At 49.8% G+C, this 24,886-nt stretch overlaps 10 protein-coding genes across 10 annotated transcripts; 6 read left to right on the top strand and 4 right to left on the bottom strand.

Annotated features, from left to right (window-relative positions):
* Nucleotides 1-567: 567 nt before the first annotated feature.
* Nucleotides 568-2,898, top strand: ANOM_001029 (CCR4-Not complex 3'-5'-exoribonuclease subunit Ccr4; the record flags this gene model as incomplete). The annotated part of the gene is made up of 2 exons (XM_015546287.1): nucleotides 568-1,651; nucleotides 1,721-2,898. 2 exons carry the CDS (start codon nucleotides 568-570, stop codon nucleotides 2,896-2,898), a joined length of 2,262 nt encoding a protein of 753 aa, XP_015411366.1.
* Nucleotides 2,899-3,612: 714 nt separating this feature from the next.
* On the bottom strand, nucleotides 3,613-5,149 carry ANOM_001028 (tRNA (adenine-N(1)-)-methyltransferase; the record flags this gene model as incomplete). The annotated part of the gene is made up of 4 exons (XM_015546286.1): nucleotides 3,613-4,608; nucleotides 4,676-4,746; nucleotides 4,827-4,973; nucleotides 5,044-5,149. The coding sequence occupies 4 exons, from the start codon at nucleotides 5,147-5,149 to the stop codon at nucleotides 3,613-3,615; spliced, it is 1,320 nt and encodes a 439-aa protein (XP_015411314.1).
* Nucleotides 5,150-5,684: 535 nt separating this feature from the next.
* ANOM_001027 (putative Phosphoserine phosphatase) lies at nucleotides 5,685-6,774 on the top strand (the record flags this gene model as incomplete). Its single annotated transcript, XM_015546285.1, has 4 exons — nucleotides 5,685-5,786; nucleotides 5,843-5,919; nucleotides 5,982-6,433; nucleotides 6,503-6,774. 4 exons carry the CDS (start codon nucleotides 5,685-5,687, stop codon nucleotides 6,658-6,660), a joined length of 789 nt encoding a protein of 262 aa, XP_015411320.1. The 3' UTR covers nucleotides 6,661-6,774.
* A 188-nt stretch (nucleotides 6,775-6,962) lies between these two features.
* ANOM_001026 (phosphoesterase) lies at nucleotides 6,963-8,994 on the top strand (the record flags this gene model as incomplete). Its single annotated transcript, XM_015546284.1, has 3 exons — nucleotides 6,963-7,112; nucleotides 7,182-8,566; nucleotides 8,629-8,994. Coding segments are annotated over 3 exons (1,737 nt in total), but the record flags the coding sequence as incomplete, so codon positions are not given.
* Nucleotides 8,995-9,336: 342 nt separating this feature from the next.
* ANOM_001025 (FAD-dependent oxidoreductase) lies at nucleotides 9,337-10,809 on the bottom strand (the record flags this gene model as incomplete). Its single annotated transcript, XM_015546283.1, has 3 exons — nucleotides 10,443-10,809; nucleotides 9,893-10,290; nucleotides 9,337-9,811 (listed from the first exon to the last, which is right to left on the bottom strand). Exons 1-3 carry the CDS (start codon nucleotides 10,731-10,733, stop codon nucleotides 9,337-9,339), a joined length of 1,164 nt encoding a protein of 387 aa, XP_015411322.1. The 5' UTR covers nucleotides 10,734-10,809.
* A 963-nt stretch (nucleotides 10,810-11,772) lies between these two features.
* Nucleotides 11,773-12,836, top strand: ANOM_001024 (uncharacterized protein; the record flags this gene model as incomplete). Its single annotated transcript, XM_015546282.1, has 3 exons — nucleotides 11,773-12,008; nucleotides 12,079-12,378; nucleotides 12,449-12,836. 3 exons carry the CDS (start codon nucleotides 11,773-11,775, stop codon nucleotides 12,834-12,836), a joined length of 924 nt encoding a protein of 307 aa, XP_015411321.1.
* A 569-nt stretch (nucleotides 12,837-13,405) lies between these two features.
* On the bottom strand, nucleotides 13,406-14,658 carry ANOM_001023 (GATA transcription factor LreB; the record flags this gene model as incomplete). Its single annotated transcript, XM_015546281.1, has 2 exons — nucleotides 13,406-13,449; nucleotides 13,518-14,658. The coding sequence occupies 2 exons, from the start codon at nucleotides 14,656-14,658 to the stop codon at nucleotides 13,406-13,408; spliced, it is 1,185 nt and encodes a 394-aa protein (XP_015411316.1).
* A 173-nt stretch (nucleotides 14,659-14,831) lies between these two features.
* ANOM_001022 (MRX complex DNA-binding subunit) lies at nucleotides 14,832-19,489 on the top strand (the record flags this gene model as incomplete). Its single annotated transcript, XM_015546280.1, has 5 exons — nucleotides 14,832-14,968; nucleotides 15,255-15,361; nucleotides 15,415-15,442; nucleotides 15,506-15,596; nucleotides 15,653-19,489. 5 exons carry the CDS (start codon nucleotides 14,832-14,834, stop codon nucleotides 19,487-19,489), a joined length of 4,200 nt encoding a protein of 1,399 aa, XP_015411315.1.
* Nucleotides 19,490-19,851: 362 nt separating this feature from the next.
* ANOM_001021 (histidine--tRNA ligase) lies at nucleotides 19,852-21,877 on the top strand (the record flags this gene model as incomplete). The annotated part of the gene is made up of 3 exons (XM_015546279.1): nucleotides 19,852-20,946; nucleotides 21,006-21,431; nucleotides 21,534-21,877. The coding sequence occupies 3 exons, from the start codon at nucleotides 19,852-19,854 to the stop codon at nucleotides 21,819-21,821; spliced, it is 1,809 nt and encodes a 602-aa protein (XP_015411318.1). The 3' UTR covers nucleotides 21,822-21,877.
* Nucleotides 21,878-22,097: 220 nt separating this feature from the next.
* ANOM_001020 (putative ubiquinone biosynthesis monooxgenase (Coq6)) lies at nucleotides 22,098-23,716 on the bottom strand (the record flags this gene model as incomplete). The annotated part of the gene is made up of 2 exons (XM_015546278.1): nucleotides 23,530-23,716; nucleotides 22,098-23,458 (listed from the first exon to the last, which is right to left on the bottom strand). Exons 1-2 carry the CDS (start codon nucleotides 23,699-23,701, stop codon nucleotides 22,098-22,100), a joined length of 1,533 nt encoding a protein of 510 aa, XP_015411317.1. The 5' UTR covers nucleotides 23,702-23,716.
* Nucleotides 23,717-24,886: the final 1,170 nt, after the last annotated feature.

The following is a 24,886-nucleotide window of genomic DNA, read 5'->3' as shown; positions in this document are numbered from 1 at the left end:
TCGGCGGCGGCGAATCACGCCCTCGGATGCCGGGGCCACGTGATCCCAGCGACTCCCGCCTTGGATGCAAAGCACTTCGCAGCGTCAAAGCGACGAGGGATTCATCTCCACAAGCCTTGGACACCTCAGATACATCTGTTCACCGATTTATACGTGCCGTTCGTGAAATAGTTTGAACCTCATTGTCCTTGGGGCCACTGTTTAACTCCGCTCCAGGCTTCTCGCTAGACCGCCTCCCCCACTTGTTACTCTGACTCTCGCTCGTCCGACGCCGGCCCCTATCGTTCGACCGTACGTCACCTGCCAGACTTCATGACCTTCGGTTGCGACTGAGATTGACAGCAGACAATTTTGTAGTGGAATTGCTGCGGTTGTGATTTCCAGCGCGACACCTTGTTTCGGGGCGGTTCCGCTTCAGGACCCCATGTTGAAGAGAAGGAGAGAACGAACCCGGTCCCCGACTCCTCCTCGCTCTCCTGCCACTGCTCTGCCTCCAGCGTCGTTGACTCTCACTGTCTCCAAATCCCCCCTCAAGCAAATAACTCACGGTCTCATCTGCCACGTTAAATGGCAGATGGTACCTACAGGTTCCAGCAGCCTGGGGCCGGGCAGTTCTTCTTTCAAACGCAACAACAACAGCAACAACAACAACAACAACCACCTTCTCATCAACGACACCTTGTCCGGAACGGGACGAATTCTCCGACTGGAAGACTGAAATTTAGCCACGACACACCATCGCCTTCACGATCTCCTCCCCTTGGTCAAGCAGCTGCGCTCAATCCATTCACCATGTACAGTCAGACGCATCAAGGGCAGCATGTCCTGATGAATGGCGGCCAGGCTCACCAACGCTTCGGCATGCAGATGCCGAAGTTTCAATCCCAGAGTCACCATCCTCACCCTGCACAGCAAGCTCATCATCACACACACCACAACCAAGCCTCCCACAATATCAACCACCAGCACAACTTCTCCAGCGGGGCGTTGGCTGCCGCAACTCCTCACTTTACCCCGAGCCACATGCAGAATGGGGCTCATGCTAACGTTGACGAAGATATCGATGAATCCATGAATGAACATTGGCAACAACAGCTTCAGCTGGCCGCTGAATCGCGGCAGGCGAGCTCCCCGCATTATTATGCCCGCGCCGTCGCTCAGCAGACGAAGGGCATCCAGATCGCTCCCAGTCAGCCTGAACCCCAGGAGAACGGAGGTGATGTGAAGAAGGGGCTGACGAAAGTAAAAGCATCCCCAAGGCAGGGCTGGTATGCCCTCGATTTCGGCGGACAAGGACTCCGGGCACTCTCCACGTCTTTGTTCAGTTACGATTTCCTGAAAGAGCTGTACCTAAACCACAACAAACTGAAGGCGCTACCCCAGACAATTGGCCAGCTGCGGAAGCTGGAACACCTGGATCTCTCGGGCAATGACCTCACCGAACTTCCCGAGGAGATCGGCATGCTTACGAGCCTGAAGAAGCTTTACCTGTTCGATAACAACATTCGCACGCTTCCTTACGAAATGGGATACCTTTACCGGTTGGACACTTTGGGCATTGAGGGAAACCCATTGAACGATATTCTGAAGTCTCAGATTATGAAGGAGGGTACCAGAGCTCTGATCAAGTATCTGAGGGAAGAAATGCCAGGTTTGTGAAATCATTCAATTGTGTCAATGGAAACACTTGTTTAGATTGATGCTAACGAATACACCTTAGAAAACCCCCCTCCTCCAGACAGAGATTGGGTTATTCTTGATGAGACTGCAGGCACCTCCGCTGAGAAGATCACCGTCATTTCCCACAACGCACTGTGCGATTCATCTGCAACACAGTCCCACTTCGGATATACTCCTTCTCGTGCCCTGTCATGGGAGTTTAGAAGAGATCTCATCCTTAGTGAGCTAAGGTCTCACGACTCGGATATCGTTTGTCTTCAGGAAGTAGATCAAGGTAGCTACAACGGTTATTTCAGAGAACAATTGGCCTACAACGGTTACAAGGGTGTATATTGGCCTCGAGGAAGAGCAATGGGTATGCAGGAGGAAGATGCCAAGTCTGTCGATGGCTGTGCTACCTTCTTCAAAGGGTCCAAATTTATTCTTCTTGACAAGCAGATGATCAACTTTGGCCAAACAGCAGTACGGAGACCTGATGCTAAGGGCCAGGATGACATATACAACAGATTATGGCAGAAGGATCACATTGCAGTTGTTGTATTCCTTGAAAACAGGCTCACAGGTTCCCGGTTCATCGTGGTGAACGCTCATCTCTATTGGGACCCCGCCTTCAAGGATGTCAAGTTGATCCAAACAGCTATTTTGATGGAAGAGATCACGAAGCTCTCCGAGACGTACGCAAAGTGGCCTGCGTGCACCGACAAGACGGCATTCCGCTTTTCAGAAGCGGAGGGTGGTGAAGCGCAAACTCCCCCGGAACCCGCTCCATCCATGGAGTATAGCAGTGGCGACCAAATCCCTCTGTTCATGTGTGGAGATTTCAACTCATCACCTGGGTCCGCGGCGTATAATCTGATTGCGAATGGACGGCTGTCGGAAGAGCATCCGGATCTCGAGAAGCGACTTTATGGAAACTTGAGCCGGGTTGGTATGACCCACCCGTTCAAGTTGAAATCCGCATACAACTCGATCGGCGAGTTGAGTTTCACGAACTATACACCTGATTTTAAGGATATTCTGGATTATATCTGGTTTACATCGAATACGCTTCATGTTTCGGCGTTACTCGGCGAGGTGGACAAGGACTATCTACAGAAGGTTCCCGGGTTCCCTAACTTTCATTTTCCTAGTGATCATATCGCATTATTTGCGGAGTTTGTTGTTAAAGGGAAAAAGGGAAAGGTTGTGGAGGCGGATTTTGGACCGCAACGGAATTGAGGGATGGGTGCATGCTGAATCTTACGAGACTGGTGTTTGCGTAGCCGGTTTGTCTTGTTATCTCGGAATCTTTGGGGGCTTTTCACGTGTCTGTGGTGTTCGTCTAGTGCTTTTTTTTCTTTGCTCATTTCCTCTTTTAACATTCTTGTGAGTCTTATCTGTTGTCATTGCTGTCGCCCGAAGGCGTTCGTGCAATTGAACCTGCGTATCATTTTCTTGGAAAGTAGCTTTCAACGGCGCGGCTGTTTCATATCTTTCTCATTACATGTGCTAGGATCTTACTCTTTCCTCGTGTCGAATTTCTACTCACATCTGTGGTTTTTTCTTCCATACTTGGTGTTGAGGGGCTGAAGGTCACCTGGCTTGGAGTAGTTGGGTCATGAAGACGTTTCTCTTCTTTGCAATGATTTCATTCTTAGGCGAATGGGGGTTTCTCTTTGATCGCTTGTTGTCATATAGCCGTGAGGTCTTACACAGCGTCTCCGAGTGAGTAGAGGACGGACGATAAGTGTACTATGGATGCTCGATGTCGAGGTAAATTTTCTTGATATATTAAACAGTGGCTCATTTGATATTCAGAATATTGCTACCAATCAAGCATAGAGAGACGAGCTTTTGTTAAGGGAAGTAGATGCATCTATACTCTACATGAGTCTTTGATATAGTACAGCGGCGGTTGATGTTACAAACGGGGGTATCCAAACTAAAAGCGATTCACTGTTTCTGGGAATCCTCTATCCGTCTCCATACTCCAACAAACCCTCCACCCACGATACGGGCCCCGACCTTCGGCCGGCAAACAAGCACACTATCTTCCTCCTTGGGCGCTTCCTCCGGGGTAGAGACACTCTCCACGGCACCTTCGTCAAGAGCCTCCCGATCCTGCTGGACCGACCCTTCACTCGTTTCAGAGGACTCAGTCCATGACGAGGGATCCGCGCGAGACTTCTTCACCGCAAAGCGGACGTCCCATTGACGTCCACTGCTGATACCGGGACCGAGCTCAACGACCTTCTCTAGGATGAATGGCAACTTCTGCCGACGGATCAGATCCACGCAATCGCCGATCTGGGTGATACTGGGCATGAAGACAGCGAGAACGCCATTTTCCTTTAGGATCGGGGCCACGTGGGGGATGCGCTGGTGCGCGGCTGGCATATCCAGAATCGCATATGAGAGGAACGGGTCGGCCGTTTTCTGCGTTAGCGATAGAAGACTAGTTGGGGTGCGAAGTCGTTTCTGCTCTGTTATCCAGTTCTCGACGTGACCCACGTAGAAATCGACGTTGCCTGCGTAGAGACCCCGTCGGAAACCGCGAACAGTTTTTTCAGCAAGGGCGGAGAATTTTGGGGATACGTCCACGGTGTGGATTATGGCTCTGCGTTGGGTCCTCCAGGCATCCCATTGTTGCTGGATTGGGTCGACGGGTGTGTCGTTATTGGGTGTACTTTCTTTGTTCTTTCCTTCTGATTCTTCGTCCGGTCGTACGGGTCGGCCTTGGAGGTACTGGATTTGGGATTCAGTTGGTAGCGGCGGGGGTGTTGGGTTTGCAGCTTGAATTGCGCGCGCCAGGTGCAGTGTTAGGGAACCATGGCCGGTTCCGGACTCGAGGATTTCGAGAGGCTGTTGAGCGTGTTCATCTCCTTCGGCTGGAGGCGCTACGTGGATATCGAGTAGGGAGACGATGAGGTTGGCGTCCGCGGCGTAGATCTACCGGCACAGTATTAACCATCTGGGCAGCAGCGGAGCTGTCAATGGTGAAAGATCGCATTCATACCGGTGTTACCAAGCGAGGCGTCAGGGCGACATATTCGTCCAGCGTAGGGAGTGTGAGTCGATATTCAGGGCCTGTAGTCGGGGTGGGAGATGATGTTAGGCTTTGATTTGTCTTTTCACGTCCGTTCGAGACCAATTGAAGTTATGCTGACCTTTCTGCGCCTGAATTCGCTCGCGGACTCGCCGACCGATGATGTTGTTATGCTCTAGGTACCCACGCCGGAGATCTGTTTTCTGACCCTGCTGCAGGGGTTTCGTCAACGATGGTGTTTTGCCATGGACGATGGCTCGGTCTCCCTCTAATCGATTCAAATTTGGTTATTAAGGATGAAGGTAACAATGCGACGGGACCGTGGAGAAGAAGCATACCTCGAAAGATGGAGAAATCCGTATCTATAGACCTACGGAACGCAGGGACTGGCTTGGGAGAAGTCAGTCCCAAGGCTCGCCGCAGCGATTGAAGCATACGAGCCATTCAATCTCAATTAGATCCAAATGGCCGTATGACGTGGGAAGATCTTATAGACTGGATCTGATGTTCTTTTCCCGGAATTAGTCTTCGGGTCGGCTAAAAAAATTAAGGCCCATATATCAGATAGCGTGATATCAGATATTACATCAACGGGTAAATTTCTCTCTTTTTTTACTCCGCATAATTCCCAGAAACTGGTTTAGTGCGGTTTACTCCGTACTAAATAATAGTGAACCGCCGCTCAGGCACCACTTCTGTTCAATCAGGCAACTTTAAACACTGCACGATGGCTGAACTACTAAACAGATCGAGTATAGCCACATCGCGGGGTTCTTGTCCTGGCTTCTCTTCCTTTTCCTCTTCACCGGTGGGATGACAATGAAGGCCGTATCCTTTTAGCTTTACTTCCCTCCCAGACTTTTTCTATTCTTCTCTATTTTCTCTAAAAAGAAATAAATCTACCCGGTTATTCCTTGTCTTCGCCGTCACTTCTATTAAATAATTTTGCTCCGTGTAATCACTCCCATACACCGTCACAATGAGCGCTTCAAATCTCCCTTATATGAAGACTAACCCCAAGATCATCTTCTTCACGGACTTTGACGGGACCATTACGCTCCAGGACAGCAATGACTTCTTGGTACTTGTCTTCGCAGAACCCGTTACAGGACTCCGAGCTAATGAGCCTTGACCTAGACTGACAACCTCGGTTATGGACAAGCAAAACGTCGTCAAGGGAACCTTGACGTCTTGGAGAACAAAGTTAGCTTCCGGTAAGTATCACGATGATAGGTGATCTCCTCGAGGCACAGTCTATTAACCCATCTGCTGTTAGGAACGCCTTCCGCGAAATGCTAGACAGCGTCAAGGTTCCCTTCAATGAATGCATCGAGCAATTGAAAAATAACATGCAGCTCGACCCATACTTTATCGAATTCTACCATTGGTCCAAGCAAAACAATGTGCCAATTGTAGTATTGTCATCTGGCATGACCCCGGTTATTAGCGCCCTGTTCGAAACTCTGCTAGGACATAAGCCCGATGACCACCTTGTTATTGTCGCCAACGATGTGGAAAGCCGCGATGGCAAGGATATTAACACCGAGGGCGGCTGGCAGATTAAGTATCACGATGATAGCCATTTCGGCCACGACAAATCCCTGGAGATTAAACCCTATGCCGCTCTGCCGGACAACGTACGCCCGACGCTATTATATGCGGGAGACGGCGTCTCGGACTTGTCTGCTGCTTCGGAGACCGATCTTTTGTTTGCTAAGAAAGGAAGGGGTGCGTTTTTTCTCCTGGGGGTTTTCTTGTTGCTTTTCCCGTCCTCTTCAGGGAGCTGACTATTTTTAGATCTGGTGACCTACTGCGAGCGTCAAGGAACACCTTTCACCATCTTTGAGAACTGGTCCTCAATCCTCGCCACAACGAAGGACATCCTGAGCGGCAAGGTCACAATCAAGAAGGTGGCCCAGGAAGGACTCGAAACCGTCCAGAAAGAGAGGAACTAAGGATAGACAACTGTTCGTGCTAACGGCGAGTCCGTCGGATTTATAAATATAGAGAGAGAGCCCCATAGATACTAAATCTATCGTTGTAGAACCATGAAATAGTGAGCACCCTGATTCATAGTAATTTCCTGATATTAGACTTCTGGCCACTGATGACAGGCCCATGGACCCACAGGGCTCGATCGCCTCGGTCAGGGTGGGCGTGACCGCCTTCTAGACTTGGCGGGATTTGCGGCGACCCTTCAAAATACGGGGGAATTTCGGTCCAGCTGATTTGCTTTATCCTCCATTTTACGGCCCCTTGAGATGACCTAGTGTTAGGTCTTCTCTGTGGCGAGCCCCCAACTCTTCTTTTGTGGCCTGCTATACTTCATCATGCTTCAGCGCTCGGCAGTTTTTCATCGATTTGGAACTTGCCAGGGGTTTTCACTACCAACATGACACGCCGATTTGTATGCTCCCTCACCTCCATTTCTATAGCTTGTGTGCGATGTTTGGGTGTCTAACCTGTCGTCTTATAGGTTCGCGCGGGTGTACAACTCGCAGTATTTGCTGTTTGTATACTGGTTTTCGTCGTAACTCTAGATAACCGGTTTCGCGTCCTACCTAACGCTATTCATGGCCACCTCCCTTCGCACTATTCAGGACTCGTCGTTACGGATGTGACCATAAAATCGTGCTCGCATATCAATCCCTTCTCCAAATGCAATCCCATTTCGAAGTCATGGACACAAGTCGACAAGGATCTTTATCTGCGCACAGGTTGGACGTCCACCGCCTTTGTCCAATTTGAGCGGAAAAAGGAGGAGGACCTACTTCCTACGGACAAAGTTGTGATTGATTTAAAGATTAGTCGGCTTGTTCCGGAGACCACCGAAAATACTAAGGATGGGGAGAAAGATGAAGCCACGTGGGAGCCGAGACCAGGTGGCATTTGGCTGAGACGAACAGCCAAGCGCCACGCGAGTGATTCGCAGACTGCGATCACCTTAGTCGATGTCCTTTTCGGTGCCGATGCGGTGGACCCGCGGATTGGCTGGGAGGTCAGAGATACGCCGCTGCTGCTGGATAGTCGGACGGAGGACTTGGAAGCCCGTATCAGTATTCAGAGGGGAGATCCTCAGAAGATGAAAAAGCCAGTTCCCAGGATCAATGAACATGGTCGCTTTAAGATTATGCAGCTGGCTGATTTGCATTTGAGTACCGGTCTTGGATCGTGCCGTGACCCTATCCCAGCGGAGCCTGTTCCTGGCCAGAAGTGTGAGGCCGACCCGCGGACACTTGAGTTTGTAGAGAGGCTCCTTGATGAAGAGAAGCCCGATATGGTGGTCCTCACTGGCGACCAGGTAAATGGCGAAACCTCTAAGGATGCACAAAGTGCGCTTTTCAAGTCTGTCAAGCTGCTTGTGGATCGCAAGATCCCCTATGCAGCTATTTTTGGCAACCATGACGACGAAGGCAACCTCAACCGGTCGGAGCTTATGGCCATGTTAGAGCAACTGCCGTATTCATTGTCGTCGGCTGGCCCCGAGGATATCGACGGTGTTGGTAACTACATCGTCGAGGTTCTTGGTCGTGGTACTAGCGCACACTCAGCTCTGACTCTTTATCTTCTTGATTCGCATTCGTATTCGCCAGATGAACGACAATTCCGAGGTTATGACTGGATCAAACCCAGCCAGATCCGCTGGTTCAAGAACACTGCCCAAGGCCTTAAGAGGAAACACCATGAATATGCATACATGCACATGAACATGGCATTCATTCATATTCCGTTGCCCGAATACCGTGACCCAAATAATCTGTTCATTGGCAATTGGGACGAGCCCCCGACCGCTCCAGGATTCAATTCAGGATTCAAGGATGCACTCGAAGAGGAGGGTATCCTTTTTGTTAGCTGTGGACAGTAAGTCCAACCCTGTTTTGCCCAATCGGTGATGTCTCTGTTACTAATGAATGGACTTGTAGTGACCACGTCAATGACTATTGCATGCTTAACAACAATAAAGACGAGAAGCCGTCACTCTGGATGTGTTATGGAGGAGGTGTTGGATTCGGAGGCTATGGAGGCTATAAAGATTATGTCCGGCGTGTGAGGTTCTTTGACTTTGACATGAATGCCGGGCGGGTTATGACATATAAGCGACTTGAGTATGGCGAAACAGAGGCTAAGATCGATGAACAGATGATAGTTGACGGTGGTGCCGTGAGAGGGCTGTAATGAAAAGATGAACAATCACGGTGCATTTCATTTCACGTTCTGGATTTGAGAAAAAGACCTACTGTCCCTCAGCTTTTTTGACTGAGTGGTCTAACCTTCTTTACAACATATTGTTACCAATGCCGGCATGCCCTCTGTTTCTTTCTACCCCCCACTCTTTTACATTCTACTCTTGTGTTGTTTATATTATCTTTGTATAGTGTGAGGATGTCAACATATGCTGGCTCTGGAGGGCGTCGGCTGGGGGGTTTTGATTTGTGGAGGACGAGACCGAAGGAATCATCAAAAGAATGCTATTCTTTGTTTGCTACTTGCCTATTCATACATATATTCGCACCACTATCCATGTTATTAGGAACGCTGTGTAGGTTTCTCATGGGTTAATGAACTTCTTTAGATATTTCATACGTGCTCGTATAGAGGGTTTCGCGTAGCATTTACTATCTATAAGCTCCCTACCACCATTTCTCGAAGAAAACACGGTCACTCCCATCACCCATGAGATCTCGAAGAGCAGCGACAAACTCATCTGTCATCGCAGGCGGACCGCACATATAACAAACCGTCTCCTCAGGCTGGATATCTCCATTCGGGCCGGTAAGAGCCGTATGCAGATCACCCTGACTGATTCTCCGTGGGTGAATACTCAAGTCATTGGGCTGTTCAAGGAGAAGTGGAGACGATGCATCTCGTAAGTTGGTAAGAAACAGATCGAGAGTTATGCGTAACCGATGAGATTGAGACTGGGAACGAATGATCTGACGGAGACGAGAGAGAAAGAGGATCTGATCTAAGACGGATTCAGGGTCCTCCGGGGATGTGGCTTCTGGGAGTTTAGTAGAATAGAGAAAGTGGATATTGAAAGGGTGATGTGAAGCTGGGGTCTCGTCGGCATTGTTGTTTAAATGTGAGAGGATGGAGATTAATGGACTTGTGTTTTGGTTAGCATGTTGATATTGAAGTATACTGGATAAATATCCCAGGTCGCAGTCAGTAGCGCTAGTGACTTACTTAATACCCACTCCCCCAGCTATGAGAACTACGTTCTTGACCTTTTCGAGGTCTATCCCCGATGGAGGAGGCCAGACGAAGCTGCCTCCGACTCGGATGCATAGCTCCTTTCCCAGAATTTCATCTTTGGGTTTCCAAAGCCAGGCGCTAGCGGGATTGGAGAGTGCCTTTTGAACGGCTAGTTCCACGTATGGGTCTCTGCCTCTTGGGTCTACGGGAGGGAGACCTGTTTCCTCGTCTTCCACGGCAAGTGACTCCGCAGTGGGCTGGAGAGAGGGGAGGGGTTCAGCATCTGCGGGTGTTGAGGTGATACTAAAGCCCCCGGCGTCGGATATAGACGGGATGTGCACATCTAGCCATTGGCCAGGGGTGAAAGTGAATGGCTGAGGTTGATCAGACTGCTATGGCGTTAGTATATGCTACAAATAGCTGTGGCTCTTGAGAACGTGGGCAACCTGGTGGGACCCAAGTATCACTACCGGAGAACCGTTGGTAAACCCTTGACAGAACTAATTGATTGGAAAGTAATAATTGATTGAACATATTATACCTCTTCATCATTCTGATTTGGTTCCTCTAGAGCTTGCACCCGCGGAGGGATGGTCAAGTGTAGCAGCCGTATGGTAGGATTGACCTCTTCGATATGTGATAGCCGCACATTGTACAGAATATTTTGCCGGGGTTCTGCTGCGGTGCGCAATTTATGAGGCACCGACGCCTTTTTACTGGTCAGGGAGCTCATTTCGTGCCGAATCACTGACGGACAGCGCTTATGCAACAGGTTGAGGTTGGATGGTGGCTTATGGAGTTGGCGGCAACGCAAGACTTGGAGGGGTCGCATGTGGTACCTAGTGAAGAGATATACCCACTTATGAGTGCATTTGGTATGATTGGTACTAGAGCATTCAGGTTCCTCGTTTTCCAATCCCTGTAGAGATGTGTGATAGAAAAAGACGTGGGTTGATGTTGAAACTTTGGAGATCAAGTGACATTTACATTCAATGACGTCGGTTACTAATACAATACATACAGACACTTTTAACCAACTACTAAAGACTACATCCACTTTTCATCCTTTGCACTCACTTCTGTGCCAGAAGTTGTTGTTACAACAAAATACTCTCAAATGAAGCAAGAAATAGGCACATTTTCTTTGGATACTTAATATTTTCCCTCGCACCTGATTTTGTTATGCATGTGGGATCACAGAAGCACACTGGCTAATGTTTAGACTCCCCACTCCAGCGCTTTGCTCTCTAACAGGACAGTCGAGGGAAACTATGAATTCCTGCGGCACTATAGACAAATTCACAAACTAACCAGTGGTGCCAGTCTGTTGCTCAACCATGCAGATCAATAACTCCATCACACTGCCTAGTGTGTGACGGCCGGCAGCCAATCTTCCACCTTCGCCATCTTATTGGTGATGTACACCCGAGCCCCGGCTGGTGTTGGCGCTTCCCTGGCGGCAAGCATTGGCCAGATGCATCTTGAGCAACAGTCAACTTGCGTTGCTCGAGAGTTTCTTTGGAATTTTGTCGCCGACTCGAGGTGCTAGTGCCCCTCTTTTGACCCTCGCCATGGGCCATAGAGATTGGCCCTGGAGACCTGGGAGCGCTCTACTCCATATTTACGGCTTCTTCCCGGCTGATCCTCCAAGCCTTTCTCTGACAGCTGTCTTCCTCCTGTCTCTTTGTACTTTATGTCTTTGGCCGTCCGATGCGACTGAGTTGAATGCCCAGCCAGCCGGTCTGGCCACAGCGTAACTGTTCACGGATACAAGCTCACGGTGCAAATTCTCTACCTACGTTGTATACGCTACTGATCCGCCAAACCACGGGAACTTGTATCTTCGCGAAAACAAATATACAATCGGCATCATGGTTTACTTACCACGAAAATGGCGCAAACACAACCTCTTTTATATTCTGATGGCTATTGAGCTTCCCATTACTATTGTCATCCTCACATTCACTGGTATTGCGTCCCACGATCTATACCGGACCAAATTATGGCAAGATGGAGCAGACAATGGCTTCAACAGTTCTCCCGATGAGATTCTCTATGCTGCCGCGAACTATAGGCCCTATAAAGTTCCTATGGTCTGGGGCTCTTTGTATGTATTAATCCTTTGCCTTGCAAATGATATGGTCTGAATTGTGTAACAATCACTAACGACATTGTAGCATAACGAATTACAATCTAGTCCTCGGTGTTTTGAGCATCTTCATTTTGATAACCAAACTCCCTCTCCATATCCTGCGGATTTTTTACCCCCCTTTGTCAGTGTTCGTCCACGTGGGACTGTTCATCGTATATATCGTGTCGGCCAGTTATCAAGCTGGTTCTGACAAGTCGGATCCTAAGCATATACAATCTGGCCCGCCATGGTATATTACGAAGTCATGCAGTGTTGCTTCGAATAAAGATAATATCGGATATTGCCAACAAGCCAAGGCGCTCTTTGGTTTTACTATCATTATCATGTGGGTGGCACCTAACATTAAAACGATTGTTTCATCCCTTAGCCCTAAGTAACTGATATTATATCCATAGTGTTCTTTATTTTGTCGAAATCATCGTGAGCCTCCACTCCTCCTGCTTCTTGACCAAGGAGGAAAAGGCAGAACGCGACGAACGCCGCGAAGAAAAGAGAACCATGAAGGAGTACGAAGACATGGTTCTCAGAACCCCCAGAACGTTCCCCATGATGAGTCCTGCGCTGCCTTCAGGGGTTGCTACGCAGATGATGCCTACCATGTCGTCACGAAGCCCTGAATTCAGTACCTTCGGGAGTGGATCGTCGGATCTCCCGCTCCGGGACCATTTCAGCACACCAAACCCTCGTCCGCCAACACAGCAAGAGTCATCGGAAACCTTGGCACCGGGGAACCAACCTCAGATGTACTTTCCGCCACCTCCTAAGAAGGCGGCTAAGGTGTGAATGTACTTGGAAGTCTGTAAAACTGCCCTTGAAAATCTAATATCAACACGCTCATATGAGAGCCACTTATATTTCTATCTCACTTCCCGCTTAGCGATCGATTTGCATGAACCGGGTGTTTTTTAGTCCTCGTTAGGGCACTGGCAGGAGGAACTCATGAATGCTCACGTATTATGTTTGGACCTTTTCTTTTCATGTCATTTTCCCTAGCTGTCATCTGTTCATTATACCATTATCGCGACAAGAGCAACTGCCATAGCTGACTGGCTAATCGTGCCCAATTCCAATCTGATTGAATACAAAAGAAGATAGTAAACCGGAAGAGAGCCTTAGTTATCCATAAGTCTCTTGGGTTCCAAAACTTGGACCATACATAATTCTCTCACAGCACAACTGCTGGAAAGAATTTGCCGTCACCATCGAACAACGCCAGGATATACATTGCTCACGAAAAATAAATAGTAGGACGGAGCAAAATGCAGGGGGTATCGCCGCAGGAACATGTTTCGCAATGCAGGAACGAGGAGTACAATGTTACAAGTGTTGCTGATTCCACGCAGTGGTGGTGGCTAAGTTTTATCTTGTCGTTTCTTTTCCTTTTTGGCCCAACGTACTGGATATGCTATTAGTCTAGATACTTGTGACGGAGAGAAATAAAGGGTGAATGGGCTAGCAACTTACATCCGCATGCATTACACAGAGTCTTGGGTCCCTCAGGTCCTTTTCTCCACTCAGGAGAGTCTGAGGTTCCGCAATCGGTACACATATATTCACCCTTCTGTCTTTTCTTTCGATCGCCGTCCGGGATGACGCGGGCCTGCTGGTCTAGCTTGGCAGATTCCATATCATAGTGAATGAGGCGACCCTGGCGCACGCCAGTACTGAGTCCCTGGGAACGTTCACCATCACCGTAGTGTAGCCCCGTCAGCATCTCGATTCCCTCAATATGAGACATGTCCTCCGCTTGGGCAAGTCTGTCGGCGGCATTCTCCAGGTACGACCGGGAGTCGGGATCATCGTTTGTGAGTGTGTCGGACGACTCGTTCTCCTCACCAGACCCAGTGGTTTCGCGGAACGATGACAGATTGGAATTGGATCGGCCCGAATGGGAATTGTGGCGGGAGGAGGAATCGCCCGTGGAGTCGCCTGCATAAAACTGTTGCCCTGATGCCAAGTCTTCTTCCTCTTCTTCCTGCCTTAGCTGTGCTATGCGCCGGTTGAGTCGCACGTTCTCGATTTTATGCTCCAGAAATGAGTCGATCAGCTGAGAGCCCCTCGTGGGATAAGGTCGGCACAGAAGAAAAATGCCAATGCAATCCTGATCAGGGTTTTCGGAACCGTCGTTCGGTTTGGACATTTCCATATGCGGGTGACCATGTGCCTCCAAGAGACAAGATGTATTGCTATTGTTGTCTTTCTTGCGAAACCGGAAATGGCAAAACACTGGACGAGTCGTCGTGATACACTCTTTGATCTCCTCGGCAAACATAGTCCTATCATCATTGTGTATAAAGCGCTCCAAAGCGTTCTGCTGTAGTTGGTTTGCGTCGTAGCCGGTGATGGACTTGCAAGATGGCGATGCATATAAGATCATGCCATCGGGGTCGAGAAGTAGTAGCATATCTTTCATCTCGGTCAACACACGCTGCGGCCAGCCCTGTTCATCTGCCGGGTCGGATGAGGCCTGCGCGCCCGCAATGCCGGCCGGCGGTAGTGGAAGTTTTTGAACATCTCTTGTAAAAGAATCATGATCCTCGGCCTGCATTCTGTGCTGATGATTCTGCGTTACCCCACTCTCGTGTTCGGCAGCGGTCCAATCCATCGTTGGCACCAGGGAAACCAACGATGTTTTTGCGGAGAGGAAATATTCTCTCGGACATGAGGAATGGCCACCGTGGGATTGCAAGATACACGAGCCACTAAGGCTGCGATAGAGCTGTCAATTCCGGTGCTGTATAACGACGCCGGGGGGCCCACTCGCCGCGCCAATGAGATATGGTCCACCGTTCAACAGGACCGACACTTCTCATCCACTGCTGGCACTCAGGGGTCCCAGGCACTGATAAGGATTCAATTGGTACCAACCAGCTGACGCTCTTTGGCTATATGTACGAGAGCCATCATTTCCTATTGTGGGTAAGAGGTATAGTACCTGAGCACATGACGGGCGGCTTGACATCTGTCAAAAGTACTTCCTAAATTCAATTTAATTCCCGACTTTAGTTGGTATCGCCACCACGTGATCGCGCGCCGCTTCCCCGCGTCGGCTCTTAGTGCCCGTGACGCGCAGCATCAAGTGCCGAACGCTGACCTGTTTCTCCGAAGTCCCCGAAGACGCTGGTCGTGCAGTACTATCTCCAGGGCACTTAGGAAGAACGAGGTCATTTAAGGGATAAACGGGGGACCTCATCCTTCTAGCTCAACGTCTATTTCCCCACGTGTGGTTGCGCGTCACCCTCAAGATGTGAGTCGGGTGTTGTGGTCCTGTCCCCCGTCTTGCACTGACAAACGAGCAGGTGTAAGTGGTGCGGCGATCGACTGCGGGGCGATGACCTCTAATATACTGACCCCATACCAGCGAAGATAGATAAGCTTTCAATTCTGGGGTAAGTATATTTCCCGAATAATTCTCGTCACCGATCGCTGATTCATTGTTTTCCTTGCTTTAGAGTTCGCTCCTTCGACAACACCCGCAGCGAAACCATCCAATTCCACACCCCTCTTACGTTGATCGTCGGATACAATGGATCAGGAAAGACAGTACGGGAATATCCAGACCAACTGAAGCAGCAACACTTCCACTAATCGGACCTTAGACGATTATCGAATGTCTCAAATACGCCACCACCGGCGACCTCCCGCCAAACAGCAAGGGAGGTGCCTTCATCCATGACCCGAAACTATGTGGGGAGAAAGAAGTCTTGGCTCAAGTGAAGCTGTCGTTCAAGGGCACATCGGGTGCGAAGATGGTATCTACACGGAGTCTACAACTTACCGTGAAGAAAGCCACCCGGCAGCAGAAGACGCTAGAAGGCCAGCTGCTAATGATCAAAGACGGTGAAAGGACAGCTATCTCGTCGAGAGTCGCGGAGCTGGATCAGATCATGCCTCAGTACCTCGGGGTCTCCAAGGCCATCTTAGATTCTGTGATTTTCTGCCACCAAGACGAGAGCTTGTGGCCTATGAGTGAACCTTCAGTTCTGAAGAAAAAGTTCGACGAGATCTTTGAAGCGATGAAGTACACAAAGGCTATTGACAATATCAAAGCTCTGAGGAAGAAGCAGAACGAAGAACTTGCCAAATACAAGATCATGGAACAACACGCTAAGGAGGACAAGGAGAAAGCGGACCGAGCAGAAAAGCGATCGGTTAAGCTACAAGAAGAGATTGAAGCCTTACGTGATGAGACACATCGGCTTTCTCAGGAGATGCGACGTGTTGCTGAGCTAGCCGATAAAGCATGGCGAGAGTCAGAAAGCTACGCCCAAGTCCTTGGTACTCTAGAAGGAAAGCGTATTGAGGCAAAAAGTATTCAATCAACGATTGATAATTTGAAAAGACACCTCGTCGAGCTTGACGATTCGGACGAATGGCTACAGTCAAATCTGGAGCAGTTCGAGTCCAAGCAGCTTCAGTATGAACAGCAAGAAGAGGCTCAAAAGGAGAACTACATGGAGATCAAAGAGCAGATAGAGCGGACGCGGCAAAAGCTAGGTGTCAAACAAGCAGAATACGGCAAGTTTGAGCATGACAAAGCCAATTTTGAGCGGCAGGTTGAACGGAGACAAAGGATGACCAAAGAAATCGCACGTAGCAACAATATTCGGGGATTTGACAACATTCAGGACCAGGGTGATGTCGATGAATTCATGAGGAAGGTCAGAAAGTTACTGAAAGATCAGAACCAGACCCTCGAGCGGGTCAAGCGGGAGGCACAAGGCGAACTGCGCGAAGTGCAAACGGCTCTGAACGATATTGCACAACAAAAGTCGGCATTGCAGGAAACCAAGAATGCTGCTAAGCGTCAGATAGCTGCGAATGACAAGGAGTCGACCACCTATCAAGGAAAGCTTAATGAAATCAACGTGGATGAAGGTGTCCAAGCGGCGCTTGAAGCCAACATTGAAGACATTCAGTCGCACCTGGGTCAAGCTAAGGAGCGAGCAAAATCGGCTTCGTGGGACAAAGAGATCCATGACATCAATTCTGAGATCCGAGGCCTTGAAGATGAAAGTTCGCGCTTGAACTCGGAACTCATCGATGCGACTAAACGGGCCGGTGACTTGGCACGATTGGATCATCTAAAGAAGGAATTGAAGGAGCGGGAGCGCAGCCTGGAAACTATGCAGGGCGCTCACGGCGAACGTCTCTCTAAACTCGTCAGCCAAGACTGGAAACCTGATACTCTGGAGCAGGAATTCCATAATGTACTGGAAGAAGAATCTAAGCAGGTGTCGCGCGCTGAAAACGAACGAGACGGCGTCAGCAGGGAACTAGAACAAGTGGAATTCAGACTTAAGAATGCCAAGAAGATTTTAGGGCAACGACAGAAGACGCTAAAAGAATGCATCGAGGAGATCCGTGAAGCTATTAATGACGAACCCGAGGAATTTCCCGAAGTTCTCAAGCAACGACAAGCACAGCTTGATATTGCGAGAAAGGATGCTGAGCAATATGCTGGAATCGGTGAGTATATGGCAACTTGTCTGGAAACTGTAAAACAGTCGAAGGTATGTAGGCTGTGCCATCGAGGCTTCAAGAATGATGCCGAGCTGCAGACCTTCAGAAACAAATTGGAAAATTTGGTTAAGAAGGCTAAAAGAGATGCCGATGACGAAGATGTGAAGAACTTAGAAGAGGACCTTGAGGCTGCACGCGCAGCCAGCAGTTCTTACGATACATGGTCCCGTCTTCAGCAGACGGAAATCCCGGAGCTGGAAAAGGAAGAGGAACAATACGTATTACAGCGTGATGAGCTCCTCAACCAGTTGGAGGACCGCGACAAGATTGTCAGCGATAAAACTGAAAAGAAAAGAGATGTCGAAGCTCTCTCCAAAACGGTTAACACGATCGTCCGGTATGATGGTGAATTGAAGTCCATCCGTTCCCAGATACAAGACCTTTCCTCTAAACAGCAGGATGCTACCTCTGCACGCACGCTCGAGGATATTCAAGATGAGATAGCGGCGATTGGTGAAAAGTCCAGGGCTTTGAAGAAGAATCTGTCGAAGCTCACACATGACAAAGAGCAGACACAGTCGGAGATCAACAATCTGGAATTGCAACTAAGAGATGTGAAGAGTAATCTCGACAATGCGAAATTCCAATTAGAAAGAAAGTCCGACCTGCTCACTCGTATTGAAGAATACAAAAATCTCAACAACCAACAACGAGAAGCAATCGCAAAAGCTGATAGGGATATTGAGGATTTGACCCCTGAGCTTCTCAAGGTCCAGGCTAAGTACGATGATATTAGCCAGCGGGCCGAGGCACGCGAAAGAGACCTGCAACAAACCATCTCTCAGATGTCGGAAAGTGTACATCAGCTAGAGCTGGCAAACGAAGAGATTGATGCATATAATGAACGGGGAGGTCCGACTCAACTGGAACGCAGTAAGCGCGAACTCGAGCAAATCGAGAAGCAGATTGGCCAGCTCGAAGCCGAACAGGCGGATATCACGAAAGAGATCAACAAGATATCTTCCCAGCTGAAGGATAGCGAGAACACCAAGCGTCAATATGCGGATAATCTCACGTTCCGTCAAGCAAACAGGGCGCTTGATGAGGTCACACAGGAGATCGAACAGTTAGCAGCCCAGAACGCAGAGGTTGATCGGAGTCGCTTCAAAGACGAGTCAGAACGTCGGACCCGCGAACATAACGCACTGGCTGCAAAGCAAGCCGGCAGGATGGGTGAGATGAAATCTAAAGACGATCAACTGATGCAGCTTCTCGCCGACTGGAACACGGATTATAAAGATGCGGCGTCCAAATACAAGGAAGCACACATCAAGGTGGAGACTACTAAAGCGGCGGTGGATGACTTGACTCGCTACGGAGGAGCCCTGGATAAAGCCATCATGAAATACCATGGCTTAAAGATGGAGGAGATCAATGCCATTATCGGAGAACTCTGGCAGAAGACGTACCGAGGCACTGACGTTGATACTATCCTTATCCGCTCCGATAATGAAAATGCCAAGGGTAACCAGTCTTATAACTACCGAGTCTGCATGGTCAAGCAGGGTGCGGAAATGGACATGCGTGGACGCTGCAGTGCGGGACAAAAGGTGCTCGCAAGTATCATTATTCGCTTGGCTCTCGCCGAGTGCTTTGGGGTCAACTGCGGCCTCATCGCGCTGGACGAGCCGACGACGAATCTTGACCGGGACAATATCCGGTCCTTGGCCGAGTCCCTCCATGATATCATTCGCACCCGTCAGGCGCAGAGTAATTTCCAGCTCATTGTGATCACGCACGACGAGGAATTCCTGCGGTATATGCAGTGCGGAGACTTTAGCGATTACTACTACCGGGTGTCTCGAAATGAGAAGCAGAAGTCGATCATCGAGAGACAGTCCATCGCAGAGGTAGGCAGCGTTCCCAATCTCTTTTGGGGGGACTCTCATGCTAATGGATTGCAGGTTATGTAATTCTCACCGGACTGGACTGATGGGGTGGGAGGGGAGCTTGGTTGGCCGAGTGATCATGGGTGGGCAGCTACTAGGGCGTGAAGTGAACCTCACTTGACTATTTTTAAGATGCTATGTATTTGTATATCCCTGGGATTAATAGAGATACCTTTGATGCGCCATGTGACTTGCCCTGAGTCTATGCCCTAACTTCCCAATGGAGGACGGCATCGGCGGCGGCGAAACATACCCGATCCAGCGGCCACGTTCAAAGAAAAACAGAAACAGCAAAGCACAGGGTCCAATCACAGGCTCGGAACCAAGAAAGTCGACTGGACTCATGCAATAGGAATTGCTTCGAAAGTACATTCCCACCGTCTTGGATGAAGACCACTCTCTCATCCGGCCTTCTGCGCTCAGCACGACGAGCAATTGCCACCCCGGGAGCCGTCAGCCTCCGTCGTCGGGCCCTGACAGCGACAGCGGCCGTCCGCCCAACAATCCAGAAGATTAATATTCTTAGTACTAGTAGGACTCACGACCCCACCATCCCCCACTACCGCCACTCTTCTTCGTCTTCCTCCTCCTCCAACCTCAGTGAGTCGCGCCCGGTAGACACGATGGGTAAGGAAAAGATCAACTTCAACCTCAAGACCCCTAAGGGCACCAAGGATTGGTCTGGGTCCGATGCCCTCCTCCGCGATCGCATCTTCACCACCATTGCCGATGTCTTCAAGCGTCACGGCGGCACCGCGCTGGACACCCCCGTCTTCGAGCTGCGCGAGATTCTCGCCGGAAAATATGGCGAGGACTCCAAGCTCATCTACGACCTGCAGGACCAGGGTGGTGAGATCTGCTCCCTCCGCTACGATTTGACCGTTCCCTTTGCCCGCTGGCTCGCCATGAACCCCGACGTGCGCAGCATGAAGCGCTACCACATTGCCAAGGTGTATCGACGGGATCAGCCCGCCGTCAGCAAAGGTCGCATGAGGGAGTTCTATCAGTGTGACTTCGATGTCGCTGGTACCTTCGACCCGATGGTCCCCGATGCCGAGGTCCTCAAGATCGTCACCGAAGTGTTCGAGGGGCTTGGATGGCAGGGTCGTTATAGCATCAAGATCAACCACCGGAAGATCTTGGATGGTGTCTTCGAGGTGTGTGGCGTGCCAGCAGAGAAGATCCGCCCGATTTCTAGCGCGGTGGACAAGCTGGACAAGATGCCCTGGGCCGATGTCCGGAAGGAGATGGTCGAGGAGAAGGGCCTTGACGGCGCCGTTGCGGACAAGATTGAAACATATGTTGTCAAGAAGGGTACACGGGACCTTCTGGAGACTCTGTTGAAGGATGAGGCTCTTCTGGCGAATGCCTCCGCCAAGGCTGGTCTGGAGGATATGGGTCTGCTTATGGACTACTTGGAGGCTTTCGGCGTCCTCGACCGTATCTCTTTCGATATGAGTCTTGCTCGTGGATTAGATTATGTACGTTCCTTTTTTTCTTTTATCTATCTTTGGCGGCATTTTTACTAATCGGTTGACAGTACACCGGTGTCATCTACGAAGTCGTCACCGAAGGCTCCGCACCCGCCGTTTCATCCTCTGCTCCCGAGGCGGAGAAACCACAGAAGTCATCCAAGAAGAGCAAGTCCAAGGGCGGCAATGCCGACGACGATGACAGATCAAATGACCCCACTCTGGGAGTGGGAAGTGTTGCCGCTGGTGGCCGCTACGACAACTTGGTCGGCATGTTCTTACCCAAGGCCCAGATCCCCTGTGTTGGTGTCTCATTCGGTGTCGACCGTATCTTTTCCATCACCAAGGCCCGCCTTGAGCGTGAACAGAGCGCCCAGGCTCTGCGCAACAGCGAAGTCGATGTTTTCGTCATGGCCTTCGGCGGCAAGGGCTTCACCGGCATGCTGAAGGAGCGCATGAACGTTTGCCAGACTCTGTGGAACGCCGGTATCAAGGTAAGCTCCGGTTCTCGATTTGGCTTGTTGAGCCCTTTAAAAAAAAACAAAAAAAAAAAAAGGGAAAGCAAAAAAGAAAGTGCAGGCTAACCCTTAAAACAGGCCGAGTTCTCTTACAAGGTTAAGCCCAAGCTCCCACAACAATTCAAGGCCGCCGAACAAGGCGGCGTCCCCTTCGCTGTCATTTTGGGTGAGGACGAACTCGCCCAAGGCAAAGTCCGCGTCAAGGAGATGGGTCTCGAGGAAGGCCACCCTGAGAAGGAAGGTGTGCTGGTGGATCTCGCTACTCTCCCCGCCGAGGTAAACGCCCGTCTGGCGAGGAGGCAGGATCAAGCGTCCGCTGTCACACAACAGCTCGAGGGCCTCAATGTTGGTGCTTCGACAAACTAGATTTACAAAACAAGAAGATGAAAAAAGGAAATGACAATACCCGATTTGGATTACAATGTTTACTCCTTGTTTGGGGCTCGTAAGATGCAAAGTAGAATGTCTTTAGGAGTGTTTCAAGAGTTTTTTTTCATTCAGAATAATGTACATATTGCAGGCTTGACCTCGTACGATAGATTCTATACAAGGTCATATTTGAGATATAGGTGATACATGGGAAGGAGACAAATGATTAAAAGGGAGTAGTAAAGATACAGTGAGGGCCCCTCAACCACCCAATCAACCCTCGGCATTCTTCATCAAGAATCCCTTAACAAAAGGCAGCCGATCAATGATCTCCAAACCCAGACTGCGACCCCATGCAACAGGCCCCTGGCCCGGAACATTGTAAAGCTTGTGCAACATATCACAGACACCCCCGATCTTAGCATTAACAGCCCATCGTTCGGCGGTGTATCTCTCTAGAGAAAGAGTATCACCAATATCCATTCCATGGTCAACTGCGTATTCGATCGTCTTGGAGAGGGACGCCACATCGCCCATTCCAAGGTTGAGACCTTGTCCAGCGAGCGGGTGGATCACATGGGCGGCATCGCCGACTAGAGCCACGCGCGGCGAGATGTAGGTTGATGCATGTCGGAAGCGCAGCGGGAAAGCGGCCACACTGCCCTCCTGCACGCCGTTGACCATGGGCGGGGCGTGGGAGGCTGGCGGGGTATGTTGCAAACGCCAAGTCAGTTCGCTCTCGTGTGAATCCTCGTAGTCCGATGCAGAGGTCGCTGGGCGCTCCATGCGCATCATGTACTTGAGGTCGGTCATGGGTAGACGGAATGCAGCGTTAACCATGGCGATGAACGCTTTCGGGGAAAGAGACTTGAGATAGGCGGCGTTTTCTACCGTGGTGGACCACACTAATGTTGCGTGGTTGTTGGGGAGTGGTAGCAAAGCAACCGGGCCTCCGAGGGAGGGCAGGAAGCGCTGGTAGGCGGTTCTTGTGCCGATAGGGAATGCGACCTGATCCGGGTCGGCAAGGGAAAGAGTCGCGACGACGCCGTGGCGGTTATAGTCCCAGCCTTCGGTTGCGATGTCCGCGAACCGGCGGACAGGGCTGTTGATACCGTCCGCACCGACTAGTAGTCTTGCGGCGATCCGAGTCGGGGGTTGCGATTGTGCTGCGCCGGTTGGAGCGAGGGAGAGAACGGGCCAGGCTGATAGGTCCGGTCCGTCCGGGTGGTCCGTACCGTTTTCGATAGATGAGACGGTTGTGTTCGAGAAGATTGAGACATTCTCGTCTCCAGATGCTGCGATGCGCGACAGAAGTCCGCGGACGAGATTGGCGTTTTCCGTCATTGTCGCAACTGTGGGAAGATTTTCGAATGGGGATGAATCCGCGGACCAGTCGAAAGTTATGCGTGAATCTGTTTCGCCGTCCCATACTTGCATCTCCTGGTATTCTTGAGCTCGGTCGGTGTCAAGGTGTTCCCAGGCACCGATCTTCTGCAGGAACGACACGGAAGAGGGCGTTAGGCTGCTGACTCTGTTCGAGAATTGCTGTGAATCGAGGTTCCAGGCGCGAGCTTTTTGGAGATCCTGGGTCTCGACGAGGGCTACCCTGAGCTTGGATGTTAAGGGAGAAGCACCTATAGATATACATTAGTCTTCCGCGCGCCGATCTGAGTGAATTGGAAAGAGTTTGTAAAGAATGCCTTACGCAAAGCCGCCAGTAACCCTAGACCTGCTGGACCACCTCCGACACACACCACATCGTAGACATCGGGGGCCTGGTCCGGCTTGGACCCAAATCTTCTACGGCCCACAAAGCGGCCAGACCGACAAGAGGGGCAAACATAAGGTCGGAGTGCCGACCGAGTAATTGGCCGCATGATGGATATGCGTCTAGGTTCAGGAAACAATAAAGTTGGATGTTCGGAGAAGGCAGTCGGCGATATGGGGTGACGATGTGCAAACAACGCAAACAGAAATCTTTCTACAGATGGCACATCTCTAATGCGCAGAGATAATCTTTCACCATGTTGGAAATCGATATCTATGCATAATTACTGTATACGGCATACTACCAGCCTATAACGCATGAATATACAGCTAATAGCACATACGGGCTCATTTACGAGCGGGCTCCTGATATAGTGGGATGCAACGAACATATCTAGGGTTCAGTGGCTTCCGGTGTACCGCCTGCCTGAAGAAAACATTCTGCCTGCCCTGACTAGGCGGTATATGCACGAATCTTATGGCATATCAAATCAGTTATCGTTTTCAAATTCTATGAAGAAAGAATATGGCGACATTAATATTAGCCTAGCAGCTATGGAGTAGTATAAGAAGTCACGATATCAGGTCTTGACATATCTGGACAACTTATCTTACTTCTCATCTCCTGAAACCAAATGCGGAACCGAGTGATAATATGCCTGCCAAGTCAAACAAGTGCATTATTGCAATTTCAGACAAAGTGCACAGGCTTTCAGTGTCGCTTTATAGATCCGTTAGTGTCAGGACTGAGTATTGATTTCCTAGAACACCACCAACGTCAGCTACACAACAATGAGCATGCCCACAGCCGCTTTATGCCTGGTAGAATGAACTCATTACTGTGAACTGGTCCTATTCAATCTTTTGACAACTTCTTAGTTTTATCGATCGCCTTTATCTGGAATAATTTTGCAAAATTCCTGGGCCATGACTGGTGGATATTGCTGCCGTATGTCTTCTACTGCAATTCATCAATGAAGATGGGTATTTAGTGTCCTACGCATAGTAACCATCTTAAAATTCGAGTATATTTTGATCGTCAAGTGGCTTGACAATTCGGTGTTATTAAATCCTGTCACAGGGTCAGCTAATATAGAATTGGGCCATGACATTCTTGTTGATAGCGCTATATAGTACAAAGTAAATCCAAGACATGATTAACGGTACCTTCTCTCAACCCTAAATGACTACATCCCGTGTCGATCATACCCCTCAACGACACTCAAGTAAGATCGGCTTCCCTCCCTGAAGATGTAATCACCCCCGCATCAATGAGGTCCAACATACATTGACAA

The sequence above is a fragment of the Aspergillus nomiae genome (genome assembly GCF_001204775.2).
Source record: "Aspergillus nomiae NRRL 13137 chromosome Unknown contig00014, whole genome shotgun sequence".
NCBI lineage: Eukaryota > Fungi > Ascomycota > Eurotiomycetes > Eurotiales > Aspergillaceae > Aspergillus > Aspergillus nomiae.
This window is presented reverse-complemented; position numbering and strand designations above follow the sequence as displayed.